Genomic DNA, 16,351 nt, shown 5'->3' with positions numbered 1-16,351 from the left:
TAATGGAAAATTCACATTTAAATATGCCTGAAGTCACAAGGACAATAAGGTTTGTGTTTCTGGACTTGTGTTCTTCCCATTTGCTCCATAACAACAGACTTACACTCATCATTGGACTCTCCTGCCACGTGTATGTTTATGTATTCACATAGCTGGAATTTTCATTAGCTCTTCTTCAAGCCAGCACACAAACTTTTGGTAGCAGTGGTGTGAAAAGTCAGAATTCAATGCAATGCCATGTGCTTTTTTGTCTCAGTCAGCTCCAGATGCCTCTTCATGAGTGCAGTTTTGATCTCATTTCTTCCCAGTAGATGTAAAATCATGACAGTTGCCTTAGCAAATAGTTAAAAATGTATTAGACCTACAGCAACAAAAGCCTGAAATTCTTAAGACTTGATCTCCTGTCCTTTTAATTAAAACTTATCTGCCAATGCTAACATTTTCATGTGTGCTCACAAAAATTGCATACAAGCTAAAAACATGCAGTCTCAGCTGGCTGCTGGTCTGTGCAATCACCATAAATTCAGTTAAACCTTAAAAAAATTGAGTTACCGTGAAATTACCGATAGAGATATAAATCATACTTCGTATGTCCTACTTCCTTCATTTCAGCACCCGTGTTTCACCCCTGACTTGTGATGCTGATGTGATTTCATCAGCTTACATGTGTAGTTCCATGAACTAAGAGTTGCTGTGTCATATAAATTATCTAATATTTTAAATATACTTTTTTTTGTAGAATCTGTTATACCAAGCAGTGGAACATTTCATGTAAAACTACCAAAGAAGCATAATGTGGAACTTGGCATCACAATAAGCTGTAAGTGGAAGTGCTTATTTTTAAGACCATGGTGATGGGATAATCTGCAGATAGTAGGTCCTATAGCTGTAGGCTTATACTTATTTTGGTGTAAACTTTTTTTTTTCTATTTCTAGAATGGGGTGATTAGCAGTGCTCTTTCTCTGATGAAATATTATCCTGTGACAGATTTATATCCCCCCATAGCAGTTAAAGATGCCAGAAGTTTGCCAGGCCTAAAGCCTGACCTATTCCTTCATGCGTAACATATATTTAACTCTCATTAAAGCTAATTTAAACAAACGAACAAAAAGGTAATTAGAATTAAGCACATGTGAAACTACTTCCATAGCTAAGAAAGTTGCAAGCAAAGCTAGTCATTTGTCTGTCGCAGGCTCCTGAGCAGAACCCCACTGACCTCAAGGGTTCTCACAGTCATGGGAACCCACATACAACAGGTTGTGTTCTGCTTCAGGACACAGTTTGGAGATACATCCTTCAACCTGTAAAACTAGTGGGCAGTCCTAAATATGCAGGTCACATTGCAAAATCTTTCACTGGGGACTTCAGAGGTGGTTGAAGAAGATGACAAGGGTGTGCATTAGTGTAATTCTCAAAAAGAAAAAAGTGTTTGTTATTTGTTTGAAATCGAAATGTTACTTGTTTGGGGATCAGACAGTAAAAGCTCTGTTAGGACTGGATTTTGTCCGGGTAAGGTTCAGCTTTTGGTGGGTGGAGGAACAATCCATATCCGAGTTAATGGGCTTGTATTTACTGTACGTAATGGCAGTGCCAAATCTGGCCTCACTGGAATTAATATTTTTTTATAGTACTGGTCTTTCTTAAGCTAATAGTCTGTCTTTGGAATTATTCATGTATCTTGGGGAAAGATTGTGCTTTGTCTTATATTCTCAAATCTTTTACCAGCACAATGGAAAAAAGTTAATCAAAAATACAGCAGGGAGCTCAGTGCTAAGAATTACATCTAAGGAACAAATGAAAGATGTTGCAGGCCTGTTTTCTTGTGTTACACACTTGAATTCATAATTGTTGGACTCCCTAAGATGTGATGCTTGAAGAAAAATCATAGGTCTGCATGTATTTATGCAAATGAAAATATTGAGGAAACAGAAAATGGGGAGAGAGGCTGTTTTACATAAATGTCATTCTTAAGATCAGTCATGGTTTATAGGATTACAGTAAAAATACTATCTTTCTAGTAATATGATTCGTATTGATTTTTGGAATTCAAGACATCTTGTACTTCTGTTTGACTGTAGGAACAGACTGAATGGAAAACTGATGTTCCAGGGATTTAGTATTATTCACTCTTCCAAATTTGGCATACCTTCCTTACTTGGAACTTAATTCCAAAAGTTTCTACTTCATAAAATTAGTGCTTTATATAACCAGAGGAACACCTGATTGGTCTTGGCTCTGTTATTCTGAGTGTACTGCAGTATCTTTAATATGTAAATTAAATTATCTGTGATATATAATAATCCCACTTGCTGGTAGTATTTAATGCATATGAAATTTGTCTAAGATTAGCTCTTTGTTTGATTTTAAAGCATTTATACTATTAACTGAAAAAATGTAAATTTCCTTGGTAAAAGCCTTGAATTGCTTCATTTCTTACTTGTTTTTCAGTACTTTCCTCTGTTCTAATTATCTCCTAAATGAGGCAATGTGATTTGCAAAATATAAATGTTTTCTATCCATTTTGTCCAATTTCTGTCATGGTATTTTAACATACTAGCATGTCATTTATTACTGATATTGTCAGGAAGCAATGTGATTTCTTTGAAAACCAAATGGAATAACTAAAGGAAACTCAATGGAGTTGCTGTGACCAGGCTTAAACGGGGATGCTGCAGGAGATCACATCTGGACTTGATCTGTTTAACTGCTAGATACCAGTTCATTCTCTCTCTTTTCAAGGCTGTGGAGTTAACAGTGAGTGAGAAAGTGCTGTCTCTATCAAAACATTTCAGAGAACACCTGTTTTGTTTTCCGTATCCCATGTGTAGTTTGGTGTTTGGTTGACAAAGTCAGGAAATGACCAAAATGGACAAGATAGGCACTTTTTGTCAGAAGAAAAATGTAGGCCTCTCCTCAGGTTGGCACCTGAATGTATGCTTAATTTTAAGTCCAGAAATTTTTCTAAGTTAGCTGTTAGGAGGCAGATGTCCTGGAAGAGGAATTTATTTTCTTTCTTCGTGTTATTTTCTTTGGTAATAAGCACCTAGCGTGCCAGTCAGGTATTAAAGGCATATCTGAGGTGGCACACAACACTCTAGACAGTCTTTGGGAAACATGAAAGGTGTTAGGGGAAGAGACTAAGTTTCTCTTAGTTTCTGATTTATTAAGAAAAAATCAAAACCAAAACAAATCAAAAAACCCTTTGATAGGAAAAAAATGTTATGAAGTAAGGCAGATGAAAGTTTCATGAACATCATTAACATTGCCAATATTAATCCAAGGCACTAAGTTTTAGGTAGTGAACATCACTTATGTCAGTATCAGTAAAACGGTCTTGCCCAATGCTGCCTTAACACATGTACTGCACTTTTATCCTCCTTTGGCCTTCCCTTATCCCTGTAATATATAAGATCAACTGTTCTTCCCATTAATAGCTACCTACATCAATGAAGAACTTATTGAATAATTTGAAAAGACAAGTGACTATGTATTTCATGCTTCAGCTACCATCATTTTCACTCTCTCTCACTTGGTTGGAGCAATTAGAATGTCTCAGTTTTTAAAATTAGGTCATCCAAATGAGGTATGACACAGCATGTTGTGTGTGTGCATGTATAGTTGTGTTTTTATAACAGAACCATTCCACAGAATAAGGCTAGCTTTCTAGTAGATCTAGTAGTGTTCAAATCTGTTTCAATTTACTTGCCAGTGATACTTATTTTAAACCATGTAATGGAATATGGATTTTTTTTTTTTAGGATAAATTTTTGTGCTGCTAGCTACTTTTCTATAATATTTTTTAAATACATTTAATTATGTCCAAGAAAATTACTTAATAGTCCAGTCTGTTAATTCTAGTTAACAGCCCTTTTTTTTTTTCCTTTTCTTTCTTAAGTGAGATTCTTATATCCTTACTGGTAATGAACTGTAGCACCTTGCTTCATAAGTAATCCCTCTGAAGCTAATGGGACTACTCAAGGAATAAGAAGCTGCAAAGCTGGTAAAAATATCAGAATCTCACCCAAATTATCATTAGTTTTTCTAAGTCATTTTGACTAGAAACTATACTATATTCCATTTTATTGTATTTCAGCAGAAATAAACCTTGTAAATATCTATAGATATTTAGCATTGACTATGGCAATTGATTTCCAAAGCATGTTTCTGTTTATTTTGGGATTTCACCTAGCACGCTCAACTTCACTTTGCAGTGTTACAAGGAATCATTTTCAAGACGGGGCCTGAAGAACCAGCAGGTTTCTCAGCTGCTCAAAATGAACCACTACTCAAAGAACAAAAGAACTACTTCAATCTAATTTTAAAAAGCTGTTCCACCTATTTAATAGTCACTATTAAAAAAAAAAAGTCTTATTTAGGACACAAGGGAATTGTACAAAGCTGTACCAGGGTAGGTTCAGACTGAATAATAGGAAAGATTACTTTAATGCAGTGGTGGTCAAACACTGCAGCAGGCTTCCTAGAGAGGTGGTTGATGCCCCATGCCTGTATGTTGTCAATAGATATTTGGACAATACCCTCAATAATATGCTTTAACTTTTGGTTAGCCTTGAAGGCAGCTGTACTTGATTATCTTTGTAGAGCCCTTCCAATCCTTCCAACTGAACTATCCTATCCTATCCTATCCTAAACTCTTATTGTGGGTAAGTAGGCTGGCTTTGTATAAAAATTGTTTTTCCATGCTATGAGCTTTTTCCTCTGCAGTTTTGTTCAGAGTTTGATCAAACTCCAAAACTTGAAGCCAGGCTGAGTCTAGTAAGTAGATTATTTCTGGGTGAGATATCCACACAAATTCTCTGTTTAAGCTGCAATGTTTTTTTTTCCTTTGAGTTAGCAGTAAAATAAGAAGGAAGGTTTGGTTTGGTTTGGTTTTGTTATGTGTGTGGGGTTTTGTTTTGTTTTGTTTTTTACCTAATAGAACAGCTAATCTACAAATCTAACAATGTTTCACTAAGCTTGCTTTTAATAGGGACTAGAGGCAGGCAGGGAAAGTGTGTCTTTTACTAGTACAAGTAGGGTACAGGCTGGGAACTGAGACCTAGGATCATAGAGTCATTTATAGAGAGGGAGCTTGCTGAAGATCAAAGTTCCAGTTACAACACTAAATTTACCACTTTATGCACTCTTCGCCGTTTGCAGTTCATCGTACAGACTGTATAAGATCTCCACAGGAACTCAATAGTGGGTACACTAAGAACTGAACTGGGGGGAGAAAAGATTTGATCTTTGTTGGATGAGGAAAGAAACCAAGTGGATAGCCATAGCAGGGAGACAGGAAACAAGGAAAGAGACTGAGGTGTGATAATGGGTACGGGGTGTTGGGACTTTCACAAGAGGGCTGGACATGGGTGAGCCCACGAGGTGAGGAGGAAGAAGCAGGTGCGACAAGGAGCTGTTACGGTGGGGGAAAAATAACATCAGGGCAGCATGTGTATGAAGCCACAATGGAGATTGCAAGGAAAGAGAGAACTGTGGGAAAAGTATCTGACATGGACTAGGAGCACGAGGGACTGGAGCCCTTCCCAAGACTAGACCTCAGGATTCCTAATTTACAGCATTTTCTAGTAGCAGCAAATTTCTCATCTCCCTCCCCGCCCCTTCCCCATGCGATTCTGTCACCTGGATCTGCGTTGTAAATCTCAAGTTTTTATGCCTGCTTGTGGTCTTTGCAAGTGTAGGTTTGATAATGTTTGATATTGCTTGTAATTGTTTTTTTTAAATCAAAAATCAATCTGAAATGAAACAAAAATGGACTTTTAAAGCCATACAGTGTCACTTCAAACATCTTGTATTAATTCATGAGGATATCTTTTTTAATTAAATGGTCAAATATTGCTTTCTCTCTGGGATTCTTCCTTCTCTGCTGTCTGGGGAGAAATAACAGTGCTGTGTAGTGAAAGGGATGAAGGCTGCATAATGAATGAAGTGGAAGATTGCAGAAAGCAAAAAGAGGCAATATGGTCAAGATAGTTTAATGCTACCCCGGAGAAATTAGTTTTTTCCTTTCCCTGTGATAAAGTTGTGTTGAGATGCTAGTCATTTCTCAGGGAAAAAGAAAGAGGGAGAGAGAGGAAAAAAAAAAAAGACATTTAAAGACATTTTCCACAGGTGTCTGCTTGATTTTCTGGAGAAAAGTTGAGATCCTGGGGTCGCGCTTGCGAAAATGTTGAGCATTTACAGCTGTTGCTGAAAATGCCAGTAGTTGTGCTTTGGACATAGAAGCTGTTGTATACTACAAGCTGTTGTGAGAAATTAGGGCATGGGTATCTCAAATTGCTCACTGAAAATTGTCGTATTTTGACCGAAAAGTTTCTGTGTTTTCTTTCCTCATCTGTAAACTGAGGATCATAGTACTCAGTCTTTTTGTGGGGGATGGAGTCTGTTTGCCAGTGTTTGGGAAGCAGTCAGGCTGTGACATGCAGTACAAAAGTTCAGGAAGGAATCAATGATTTCATCTCTGCAACAGAACTTAAATAGTTTGTAGTAAGTATGTCATGAGCATTGAACAACTAGAATAAAACATAGAACAAAAAAGTGTGGTGTAGCTGCTTATTAAGAGCTTGTCAGCATAGGAGTATTCATTTCACACCAAGCTGCATTTGCTGCCTGCAAAAAGACTTTAATCCAACAGGCAATTAATAGCACGGGGTAACTGACAAAATGCTGCTGGTTCACACTTGTTCAGTTTGAAAGTGTGGTAGTTACATGTGCAATATCTTACTCCTTGCTTCCATGTGTATGCTGTGGATTCACATTTTGAGTTTTGTCTCTGCGCTTTTTTGATTTGTATTCTCTTCTTTTTTTTGGAATAATGAAGGACTGTTTGGTTTAGTACTGATACTTTTTGTGAAAGCAGTTTAATAAAAACTGTATCGATACCCAAATTTTAAAGTGCAGGCATTGTAAATGCGTATGACCTCAGGGATTTGTGAGTCAACCCAAAAGGTCAAAACATAGCATCTAAGGAAAAAAAAAGATTTCACCAAAGTGATAATTTAAAAATTTTAACAAGTCACCAAATGGTGAAACAAACCCAAAGTATTCAAGTAAATCATGGAACTGTCATATAAAATACATCTGACCCACGGTGTGAAAGTATGAGGAACAAGCAATGAAATTTATGCATCTGGCAAAAAGTTAATTTCTGTTCTCAGATTGGAACATATACACTTCTGGAAAGCCTGCTGGTTTAGGCAAGTTTCTAAAAGTTCTTGAGAGTCTTCATGCTTATGTAGTCTATACTTTCAACACACTACATTTGAAATATGGCTGCTCAGCAGAATTTACACAGTTCCTGTGGACATTCAAAAGCTTTCTTGGCCAGGGCAACCGAGGTTAACAAGATCTGTTAGAATATTGTGTTGGGAATGTCATTATTAATACATCTTAGGGTTGCCGTAGAAGATCTCATTTGCCACTGGAGAAGAAGCATGAGTTGCTGTAGTGAAAGATATGACGATTTTGTAGGTGATCCTCCACTAATACTAGTAGCTTTTTTGGTGATTGTCAGTTAGGTGTTGGAGCCTAATGGAGAAGTACCTTCTGGGTGTGAATGCAGAGGCCTCAGCTGGCACAAGTCAGAAATGGCTTAGGGCAGTTGAAGAGCTTTAGATGTGTGAAACCATTAGTACTTTTAGGAGAAGTGACAGCCTTATACCACACAGCAGTGTTTTAATATCAGCACGCTCTTCTATAATGACAGTACCAAGAGTCAGTCTGTGTTCCCCACGTGGACTTTGACAGCAGACAGCAGGCGACACACCATCCCCGAAAAACACCTTTTGTCATCCTCAAGTTCTGAGCCCACTGCTTGCCTTATTGGATCTTCATTGTGGTCGTCTTCTATCAGCAAGTGCATGAATTCTCCAAAGCAATGCAGTCAATGAAGCTTTGCCAAGAAGCAATCCTTTGGAGCAGTCACAGTTGTCTTCTCCCTCTGGGGTAGTTAACTGCTTCCCATACAACCAAAAGTCAAGTAAAATTGCTAAGCTAAGCAGCGCTGTGAATGGCTTGCAGAACTTGCCAAGGGAAACTTGTCACAAACTTTTGCACAAGTTGTTAAAAAATTGCAATGACTGTCATTGTAGAGCAGAGCATCCTCTTTATCATGATGGACAAAGAGCAAATAGAAAGTTATATCAAATAGAAAATACATATCTCTCAGAAGAGATGGGTTAGGAGAGCATGGAGAGGTCTGTTGGGGGTTTTACTGATTTGAACATTGCTGGAATTGCTGTGGTTCTACCCCCAGCCCAAAGTGGGGAAAGGTCCACAATGCATAAAGCCCAGCAGCAGTGTAGAGGAGCAAGGTTACTCATCAGAAGGTCCATATGTTTACTTCAGAGCAATCTGTGAGTCACAGTGAAGCAAGCATCCATATGATGCAAGCTACATCAGTGCAAAGGTGATAACTGTGCATCAGTCCAGTGGTACGCGTGGCAGTCCTTCACAGCATTTGATTTGTCAGGAAGGAGATAGCTCCTTTCTCATCCAGTTAGCACCATCTTCGTACCTCCGCCCGTAAGCACTGAATGAGACAGTAGTGGGTGTTACGGATGTGGTATAGCCCTCTCTAGAAATTTTGCCAGAACTGCTCTGTTGGTTGGGGATCTAATAAAACATGATTTATGAATGACAGAAATATTCTGGAAAAAGGTCAGCGTCAGTAGTTGTGCTGAAAGGTTCTGCTAACAGAAGTCTTCCCTTGTGTGTTGTAGCTACACAGCATTTTAAGATGAATCACTGTAGCTGTACCATGATGTCTTTGCCTGATTGAGTCCTGGCCTAACCCAAAATTCAGACATCTCAGGTTAAATTCATTTTACAGTGGTCACCTTAATTCTGGCATTTTCTAATTTTTGAGAAGTAGTATTTGCAGTCTTAGTAATATGCTGCTACTGTTTGTTTGTATTCATGTATGGATAGTGTAGGGGAAGGAGACAAATATAACGTAGGTAAATAGCATGTATGAAATACTGATTTGTGGCTAGAATCAGCCTATGTGCACATACAGAAATTGAAACAGATGCTTGTATCTATTCTTTATTACAGCTCCATCCAGTAGAAAACCGGGGGACCCTCTGGTTATTTCTGATATCAAGAAAGGAAGTGTTGCTCACAGGTAAGACATTCAAGCTCCCAGTAAAAATCTGTTTCCACTGTATGGCCAGCTAGACTCAAGTTAAACAGGAGAAGCTTGTAAGAGACTTCTACTTTTATTTAGAGCACAGTAGTTACGTGCAAAATGTATAAATTAATAACTGTTAAATAAATCCATCTTATTTCTATATTAATGATTATACAGTGTGAAATACTTTGCTTTAATGTTGCTAGCATTTCATGTAAGCTTGTTTGCTTGTTCACAGAACTGGGACACTGGAACTGGGTGACAAGTTGCTTGCAATAGATAACATTCGACTTGACAATTGCTCGATGGAAGACGCTGTTCAGATCCTTCAGCACTGTGAGGACCTTGTAAAGTTAAAGATCCGCAAAGATGAAGATAATTCCGGTATTAGCAATGAGCCTATTGCAATTCTTGTGTATTTTCTTTTTTTTTTAGAACACAGGTTTATTTTTTCACATTTAAATTTTAGTGAAATGGTTTTGCTAAACATTGATGATTTTTGCTAATGCTAATCAAAAAGCATCAAAGTAGAAACAAAAAAATAATCAATACATTTTTGAATTATCTCAGTGGCATGTTACCTGCAGGAGCTGTGCTGTAAAAGGAGGTCTTCAGTTTTCTGGAGAGGCAATTTCCCTTCAGGTGTAAACATACAAGGTTGATCTTTCTCTTATCAGCATATTGAAATTTTCTCTGATTTTAAGATTGGAATCATGGATAGCAAAGCACTATGGATACATAGTTCTACAGCAGAATGGGGCAGTGCATGCTTTATCCATAAACACATAAGCTTGACTTTAGTATGATTGTTCACCTGCTTAAAGGTAAGTAGTACTTTACTGGCTGTGCTGGATGGCTAATGCAGGAGCCATGTACAGTCAGCCCAGCAGAGTTGCCATCATTTTGCACATTTGCATCTATTAATATTCCTGTATCTTCCCAATTACAGATTCCATAAAAGCAAAATTTCTACCTGGAGATAATGAAATGAGTTCTGCTGTGCACTTTAGTGGCAAAGGATATCAGACAATTTTAACTACCATTACTGTTGGGATTTATATTATGGCATCACATAAAGGCACATACTGTAGATTCATTTGTCTTAAGCTCTGTACAATCCCACAACAAAAAGTACTCTTATTTCAATTCAAGTGTAACTGTTGAAGTGATGTTTAGAATCACACTAGAATGCTCTTTTCCTTTAACAGCTTTTGAAAGCAAACAGTATTTTCTCAGTATGATCAGTACAAAGCAAAGGCAGATTAGTTTAGCAACATGTGCAAATTGGCTTTCAGAAGTTAATTTTGATCCATCAAAGAGAAGGGCTGCTGCTTGGCAGAATATTGTGGTTAGGCCCCTGCAGGTGGTGAGGTGGTGTTTGCTAGGCATGGTTTGTACATCTTGGAGAGCGGCTGGCCTCACTGACTGTACATCCAGAGGGACACCTGCCTGATGTTTGCTTTGGAAATATGAGCAAAGCAGTTACCTTATGAAGAGCAAACTGCAAATACAGTTGGTGGAAGTTTAACAGGAGAAACGCCTGTAGAAGGAAGTTTGAGTTTCCTCCTGCACGTGAGGATGTCCATCTTTTAAATATTCATGGTATCTATGATCGCTCCTTTACTTTCTTCCCATCATTTGGAAGACTGCATCTCGTTAATAGCCCTGCAGAGAAATTGCCCACAGCCCGTAGAAGAGAGGAATGAGTTACAGCCATGTAGAAGTAAGAACTTCTCCCACACTTCCAAACACTTGTGGGTTTGTCCTGCCCCCCACCCCTCCCATGGCCTTAATGTCTTTCCCAGACAGCTTCTGTTTTCACAGAAGGTGGTATACATTTTCTGTCACCATCACCAAGATGTGGATTTCAGTGTCCATCCATGTAAAATAACATCTTTGCTCTCTTAGGTGTAGCACACTGTGGTAGCTGGTACAGATTTTAGTCTGACTGAGATTCTTACTTCATGGTTTTCTTTTGCATATTCAAGTTGGTTATTTTACAGTTGCATTATCTGCGTCAAGATTCCTACACAACTACAGTGTCTTACATAGACATGATTGGTGTAGCTGAACATATTTGAATGTAGACGGACAGCTCAGAGACCTGCTGAGCAAAATTCTCAATACAAATGGTTCTTATAACAGTCGAGTAAGTGTCAAAGTGTAATTTAAAACATCTATAGCAGATTTTCAGGTACTTTGAAATCTAAAATGAATCAGTGTCCCCTGAAATACTACAGAAAAAATGTTAAAAAAAAAAAATGGCAAAGGTGTAGCAAAAAGTGTACTTCAATTAAAATCAATTTTAATTAATTTCCACTGGTTAATTTAATTTATTTATGAAAGCCTGGTTTTCTCACAAAGAGAGTAAATGTGTTTCTTAAACTCAACAGAAAAAATTGTTAATAAATTCCCTAATAAAACAAAAGCCTGATGCTAGTAGATTAGTGAGGGTAGAGCACTCCAAAACAATTTCTAAATCACAGAATGAGATTAAGATTTTCGTATTTGTTGACAACCCATGGCATGCTTTCTTGATGAGGGCAAAGCAGGGAGCAGGGTTTTCTTCTTGCCTAGGTTCTCATTCCCCCTTTATCTATCAAACTCTTTCTTCTGGTATTCATTTCAGTGTCTTCATAGCTTCTAGCTCTTCTTCTGTCTTCTGTTTTTTGTTTTTCTGCTCTCTCTCTACTCCTTCCTTCACCAGATGATTTTACGTAGCTCAAAGCTGTGTCCCTCACAGCCAACCATGCATGTGAAGTCAGCAGCAAGGTAAAACATTACATGCTCCCCAAACCGTGCTCTTTTTTGCACTTTGTTTTCATCAGTCCCATGTTGCTCTAAAGAGCAAGAGACTAGCGGATGGAACAGAAGCACTGCAGCACAGAAGCAATGTAACAACATTTCCTTAAATGTGATTTCAAAGAATTATCCACATGCATCACTACAATAAAAGAAAGAAGGGTAATCTCGAAAAAAAAAATGAGACCCTAAAAATTTATAATTTGATTACATTTCCTTCTGAGATGGAAGTATGTTTTCAGAAGAAGTTTGTTTTCAGCAATTTTTCTCTCTTTTTTTTTTTTTTCCTGCCAACTTCCAATTCTGTGGATTTTATCTCCTGTTTAGCCTAATGGCAGCTACCCTTTTTTGAATATCAGAGTTCTTTGCTTTCATGGCAAAACTGGTCTTCATTGTGTATTCAGGCCACATACAGGCCGTATTCTTGAATAGCTTGCGTTTATGTTGTCTGGAAAGAACAGAAGAAAGTAATGTAGCAATTTGACATTTGTTGCATTTTACCATTAATTTTCTTAACTAGGGCTATCCAGAAGAAAGACATAATGGGCCAGTCTCCTTTCCAGTCATTCGCGAAGATCTATAAACTTCCAACTCTCACGTGGCAGGACTGCTGCATAATTAATATCTTCTTATTCACTTACCATTGATAACAGAGAAACATTAGCATTGCGTCAACCCTTAGCAAATACTGGCTGTTGTATTTTCAATTAGCTTGATGCAATACTTTTCACCCTTCTGCTGAAGTCTCACCACATGTCGTTGCCACACCCGTGTAAACATTATGAACGTTAGGTCTCGGGGGATTTGAGGGCCAAAACTCTGTTGATAATGTCCCAGGTAGGAATAAAAAGCCAACAATAGCCGTGAAAATCCCAATATTTTTTGCCGAATAAATACTGCTAATTCTTTTCTCCTTTGAATATTGTGTGTACGGTTTCCTTTATGTCAATAGCAAGTGGGAAATTGGTGGGAGGAAACTAGACCTACATTTTCTTCAAACTGGGAAAAGACAAAATAACTTCAAAGATATTAGTGTTTCTCCAGCTCTGCTGACATACCACATTCGGTGTTAGAAGAAAACAACTCTTTGAACCTTTGCTAGTGATGCAGGTTTTTTTCTCCTCTTAAATTTTCCTACCTACAGGAACAAAAATGGGAGCATTTGAATTTTCTGACTTGTCTCAGGTTAGTTTTGGTCACAGTTACAGAATGTGCATCCTAGACATTTTCCACACTCACTAAGCCGTTAAAAATGTCATTGCCCACAGATCTAGGAAAAGTTGCCAGCCAGGTCAAACACCCTGGCTGAATACCAGTAGCATAAGATGGGCAAGGGAGCATTTGTGATGGTTCTTTGTTGAGATTAAAATTTCAAAATAATACAGATTTTATGTAAATAATGAAAAAAAAATCTAATGGAGTTATTGTTCAACTTAGGTGGTAATTCAGGAGCTATCTTTGATTCCATTCTGAAAGCTTAAAATTTCTCTGTTAAAAATATGGGATATATTTCAGGTTCTCTTACTAAGACAACTGCTCATCTTATGATGACTTTTGACCTTTCTGCAATTTTTAAAGGAAATTTCTTTTTAGAATTTTTAATTTCTCTTTGGTTTTAAATACCCTCCATTCAGTTCAAGGAACAGAAGAGTCTTGGTAGTTATACAATATTAGTAACATGTTTCTTCTCTAATAAAAAAGACTGAAGTCACATTTTAATAGGAAAGAAGATACTAAGATTTTAAACAGAGTAAAATTCAGTCCTACTAGAATGGGGGCAATTGTTTTATTGACTTCAATGTAATCAGGTTCTGGCAATAAAAAATAAATTGCTCAAGAGATATTTTTTTTCTAAATAATCCAGCAGAATATGATTTAGAGGTGTATCTGAAATATAATCCTTTGAAAATGTTGTTTGATTACCAGTCACTGGACTGAATGTGTTATTTTTTTTCATTCCCTCTTTCATAAGAAACCAATTGCATCCCCTTGGCATTTATTACAGATGAACAGGAGAGCTCTGGAGCAATTATTTATACTGTTGAGCTCAAGCGCTATGGTGGGCCTCTTGGAATTACAATTTCTGGTACTGAAGAGCCCTTTGATCCCATAATTATTTCCAGCCTTACAAAAGGAGGATTAGCCGAAAGGTAAATTGGAAAGCAAATTATTTTTAAGCATTCTTTTTGTCAGGTAAAGATTTATTTTGTTGACCTACACATGCTAATTTTCATGGTTTAGCTCTTTATTTTTTTTAATTCTTCAGATCTGAGTTTATAATCTTTTTGCTGGCATTTTGAGATGATTACAAAGTTCATGAGCATGAGGAATATCCTAATAGATGTTCTTGCACATACTATACAAGTCGGAGAATGAATTGTGGTCCTTATTGTAAATATGATTAAAAAAACTGGGTAGTCACAGGAACATTTCAGCAGCCTTTTGAAAGTGGTAGCCTTGTATAGTAGAATAGGTAAGGGAAGCTCTTAATGTGTCTAACTTTGTCTGAAAATATTCTGCTCATAGTCCACACACGCTGCATCTGTATGTGCACTTACATACACCATAGCTACCATTACCCGAGGAGTAGAAATGCTCCTCTTGGTAAGTGATGGATAGAGAATAATGAAAAGGCTAATGTTTTCTGTCACCTGTCATTTTTAAAAGGTAGAGTTGTCATAACTAGTCCCTTTGTTGGTAGTTTCAGAGCAAACCTACAGAACACAAAACATGATAACTGTACTCAGCCAGAACAAATTGTGCATTTACACAAAGAGAATTTATTTTCTTCTTATGCTACAATCCATCCTGAAAACCACATTGGTGAAATAGCTGGCTACTTGCTCCCACTGCCATTATCTGTTCTGTTGTGAGACTTCTAGAAACATTACATTAATTTCAGGATTTATCGAGCTGTCTGAGAGTACTCTTAAACAGGTGGGCTGCCATGAATATCATCCATAGGTTATTAACTACTGCAGTAACACAGAAATCCATCTCTCCACGCCTCAGCTCTGCTATTGTCACTACAACAAAGGTGGCTTGCTTTAAGCGTTTCTAACAATAGGATTACTGTATAACACAGCTATGAAAGCAGAATGGGAGAAAGAGAGATGAGACTTTCATGCCTCCAAATATGCAGACAAATTATCTTTGTTGCTTTTTGTGCTGCTCTTCTAATGTTTTACTTCTCTCTCTTACTGTAGAACTGGAGCAATTCACATAGGAGACAGAATCCTAGCAATAAATAGTAGCAGCCTGAAAGGAAAACCTTTGAGTGAAGCCATTCATTTATTACAGATGGCAGGAGAAACTGTCACTCTGAAAATCAAGAAGCAGACAGATGGTGAGTATGGCCAAAGTAGCACCGGTGGTCTTTAATGAGTGTGTTTTTACAGATTAACGAGCATTTAGGCCATCCGTGGAAAAATGTCATGTCATTAGTAAAAAGCATACTCTTGGAACTGCACTAAAGCAATGACCACCTCCCACCCCCACCCTTTTTCTTATAATCCTATTCAGCTACCAGTCCCAAGAAATTTTCTGTCCCTGTGGGTCACATAAATGAACTGAGCGATGCTGAAGATGAAACCTCTACCGCACAGAAATCTGGCAAACTCTCAGACATCTATTCTACTACAGTCCCAAGTGTTGACAGCGCAGTAGAGTCGTGGGATGGCTCTGGTATTGATACCAGCTTTGGAAGTCAAGGTACTATCAAGAATGAAGTCAGCATTTGAAATAGAAACTGTTGACTTCATGGCTGAATTTCCTTTGCCTTAAAGAGAATCTTATTTGTACCAAGTTTAAATCTTGTACTTTGTAATGTGCTGGTGTCTCATTATGACCACACACCTTGCCAGACAGCGTGATTTCTTACGCTTGGCTGGCCTCAGATTCATTCTTTTATGACAGTGCGGTGTGTTATGAAGCAATTTATCAATACGTTAACAGGCTTTTGTTAGCTTTTCTGACATCTGAATGGCCAAGTCCATAGGTCATTCACAACCAAATGAGTTTATCTTTCAAATATAGATCAATGCAAGGCACAGAACACTCTGAAGGTGTTCATGAATTTGGTGCCCGTGTGCAGTAATTTTTAATGGACAACAGATTTATTATAAACTGCTGAAGGGGGAACATTAGGCATTACTTACGATTTGTAAATCTTTTTCTTCTTCCTCATTCCTGCATCATGAACACCTAACTTTCAGCCCTCAAAAGCAATCATTCTCTTTAAAGACATGGTTTTCATTAATACTAAATTTTATGCTTCTTTTTGACTACTGTTTTGATAGGATTTTCAGATGATTCCATTTTAATTTGTAGAAGATTAGACAGATTTATTCAGGCAGTGAGGAACTCAGTCATCTTTTAATAATCTAGGTAACAAGTAAAACAAC

The 16,351-nt window shown here is 37.6% G+C and overlaps 1 protein-coding gene across 25 annotated transcripts in view; it reads left to right on the top strand.

Annotated features, from left to right (window-relative positions):
* GRIP1 (glutamate receptor interacting protein 1) overlaps positions 1–16,351 on the top strand; it is a 325,251-nt gene that overhangs the window by 289,619 nt on the left and 19,281 nt on the right. For 12 of the 25 annotated variants that reach the window (XM_080592314.1, XM_080592309.1, XM_080592331.1 and 9 more), the window contains 6 exons: positions 740–820; positions 9,071–9,140; positions 9,385–9,530; positions 13,954–14,098; positions 15,155–15,294; positions 15,471–15,659. In XM_080592314.1, the coding sequence (XP_080448440.1) occupies positions 740–820; positions 9,071–9,140; positions 9,385–9,530; positions 13,954–14,098; positions 15,155–15,294; positions 15,471–15,659 (771 nt within the window). Of the gene's footprint in view, positions 1–739; positions 821–9,070; positions 9,141–9,384; positions 9,531–13,920; positions 14,099–15,154; positions 15,295–15,470; positions 15,660–16,351 lie in introns of all 25 variants that reach the window. The other 13 variants (XM_080592313.1, XM_080592321.1, XM_080592308.1 and 10 more) reach the window with 3 other exon arrangements.

The sequence above is a fragment of the Anser brachyrhynchus genome, assembly GCF_964034855.1.
Source record: "Anser brachyrhynchus genome assembly, chromosome: 1".
In the NCBI taxonomy this organism is placed as follows: Eukaryota; Metazoa; Chordata; class Aves; order Anseriformes; family Anatidae; genus Anser; species Anser brachyrhynchus.
The sequence above is the reverse complement of the archived record's forward strand: the minus strand, read 5'-3'. Positions and strand labels throughout refer to the sequence as shown.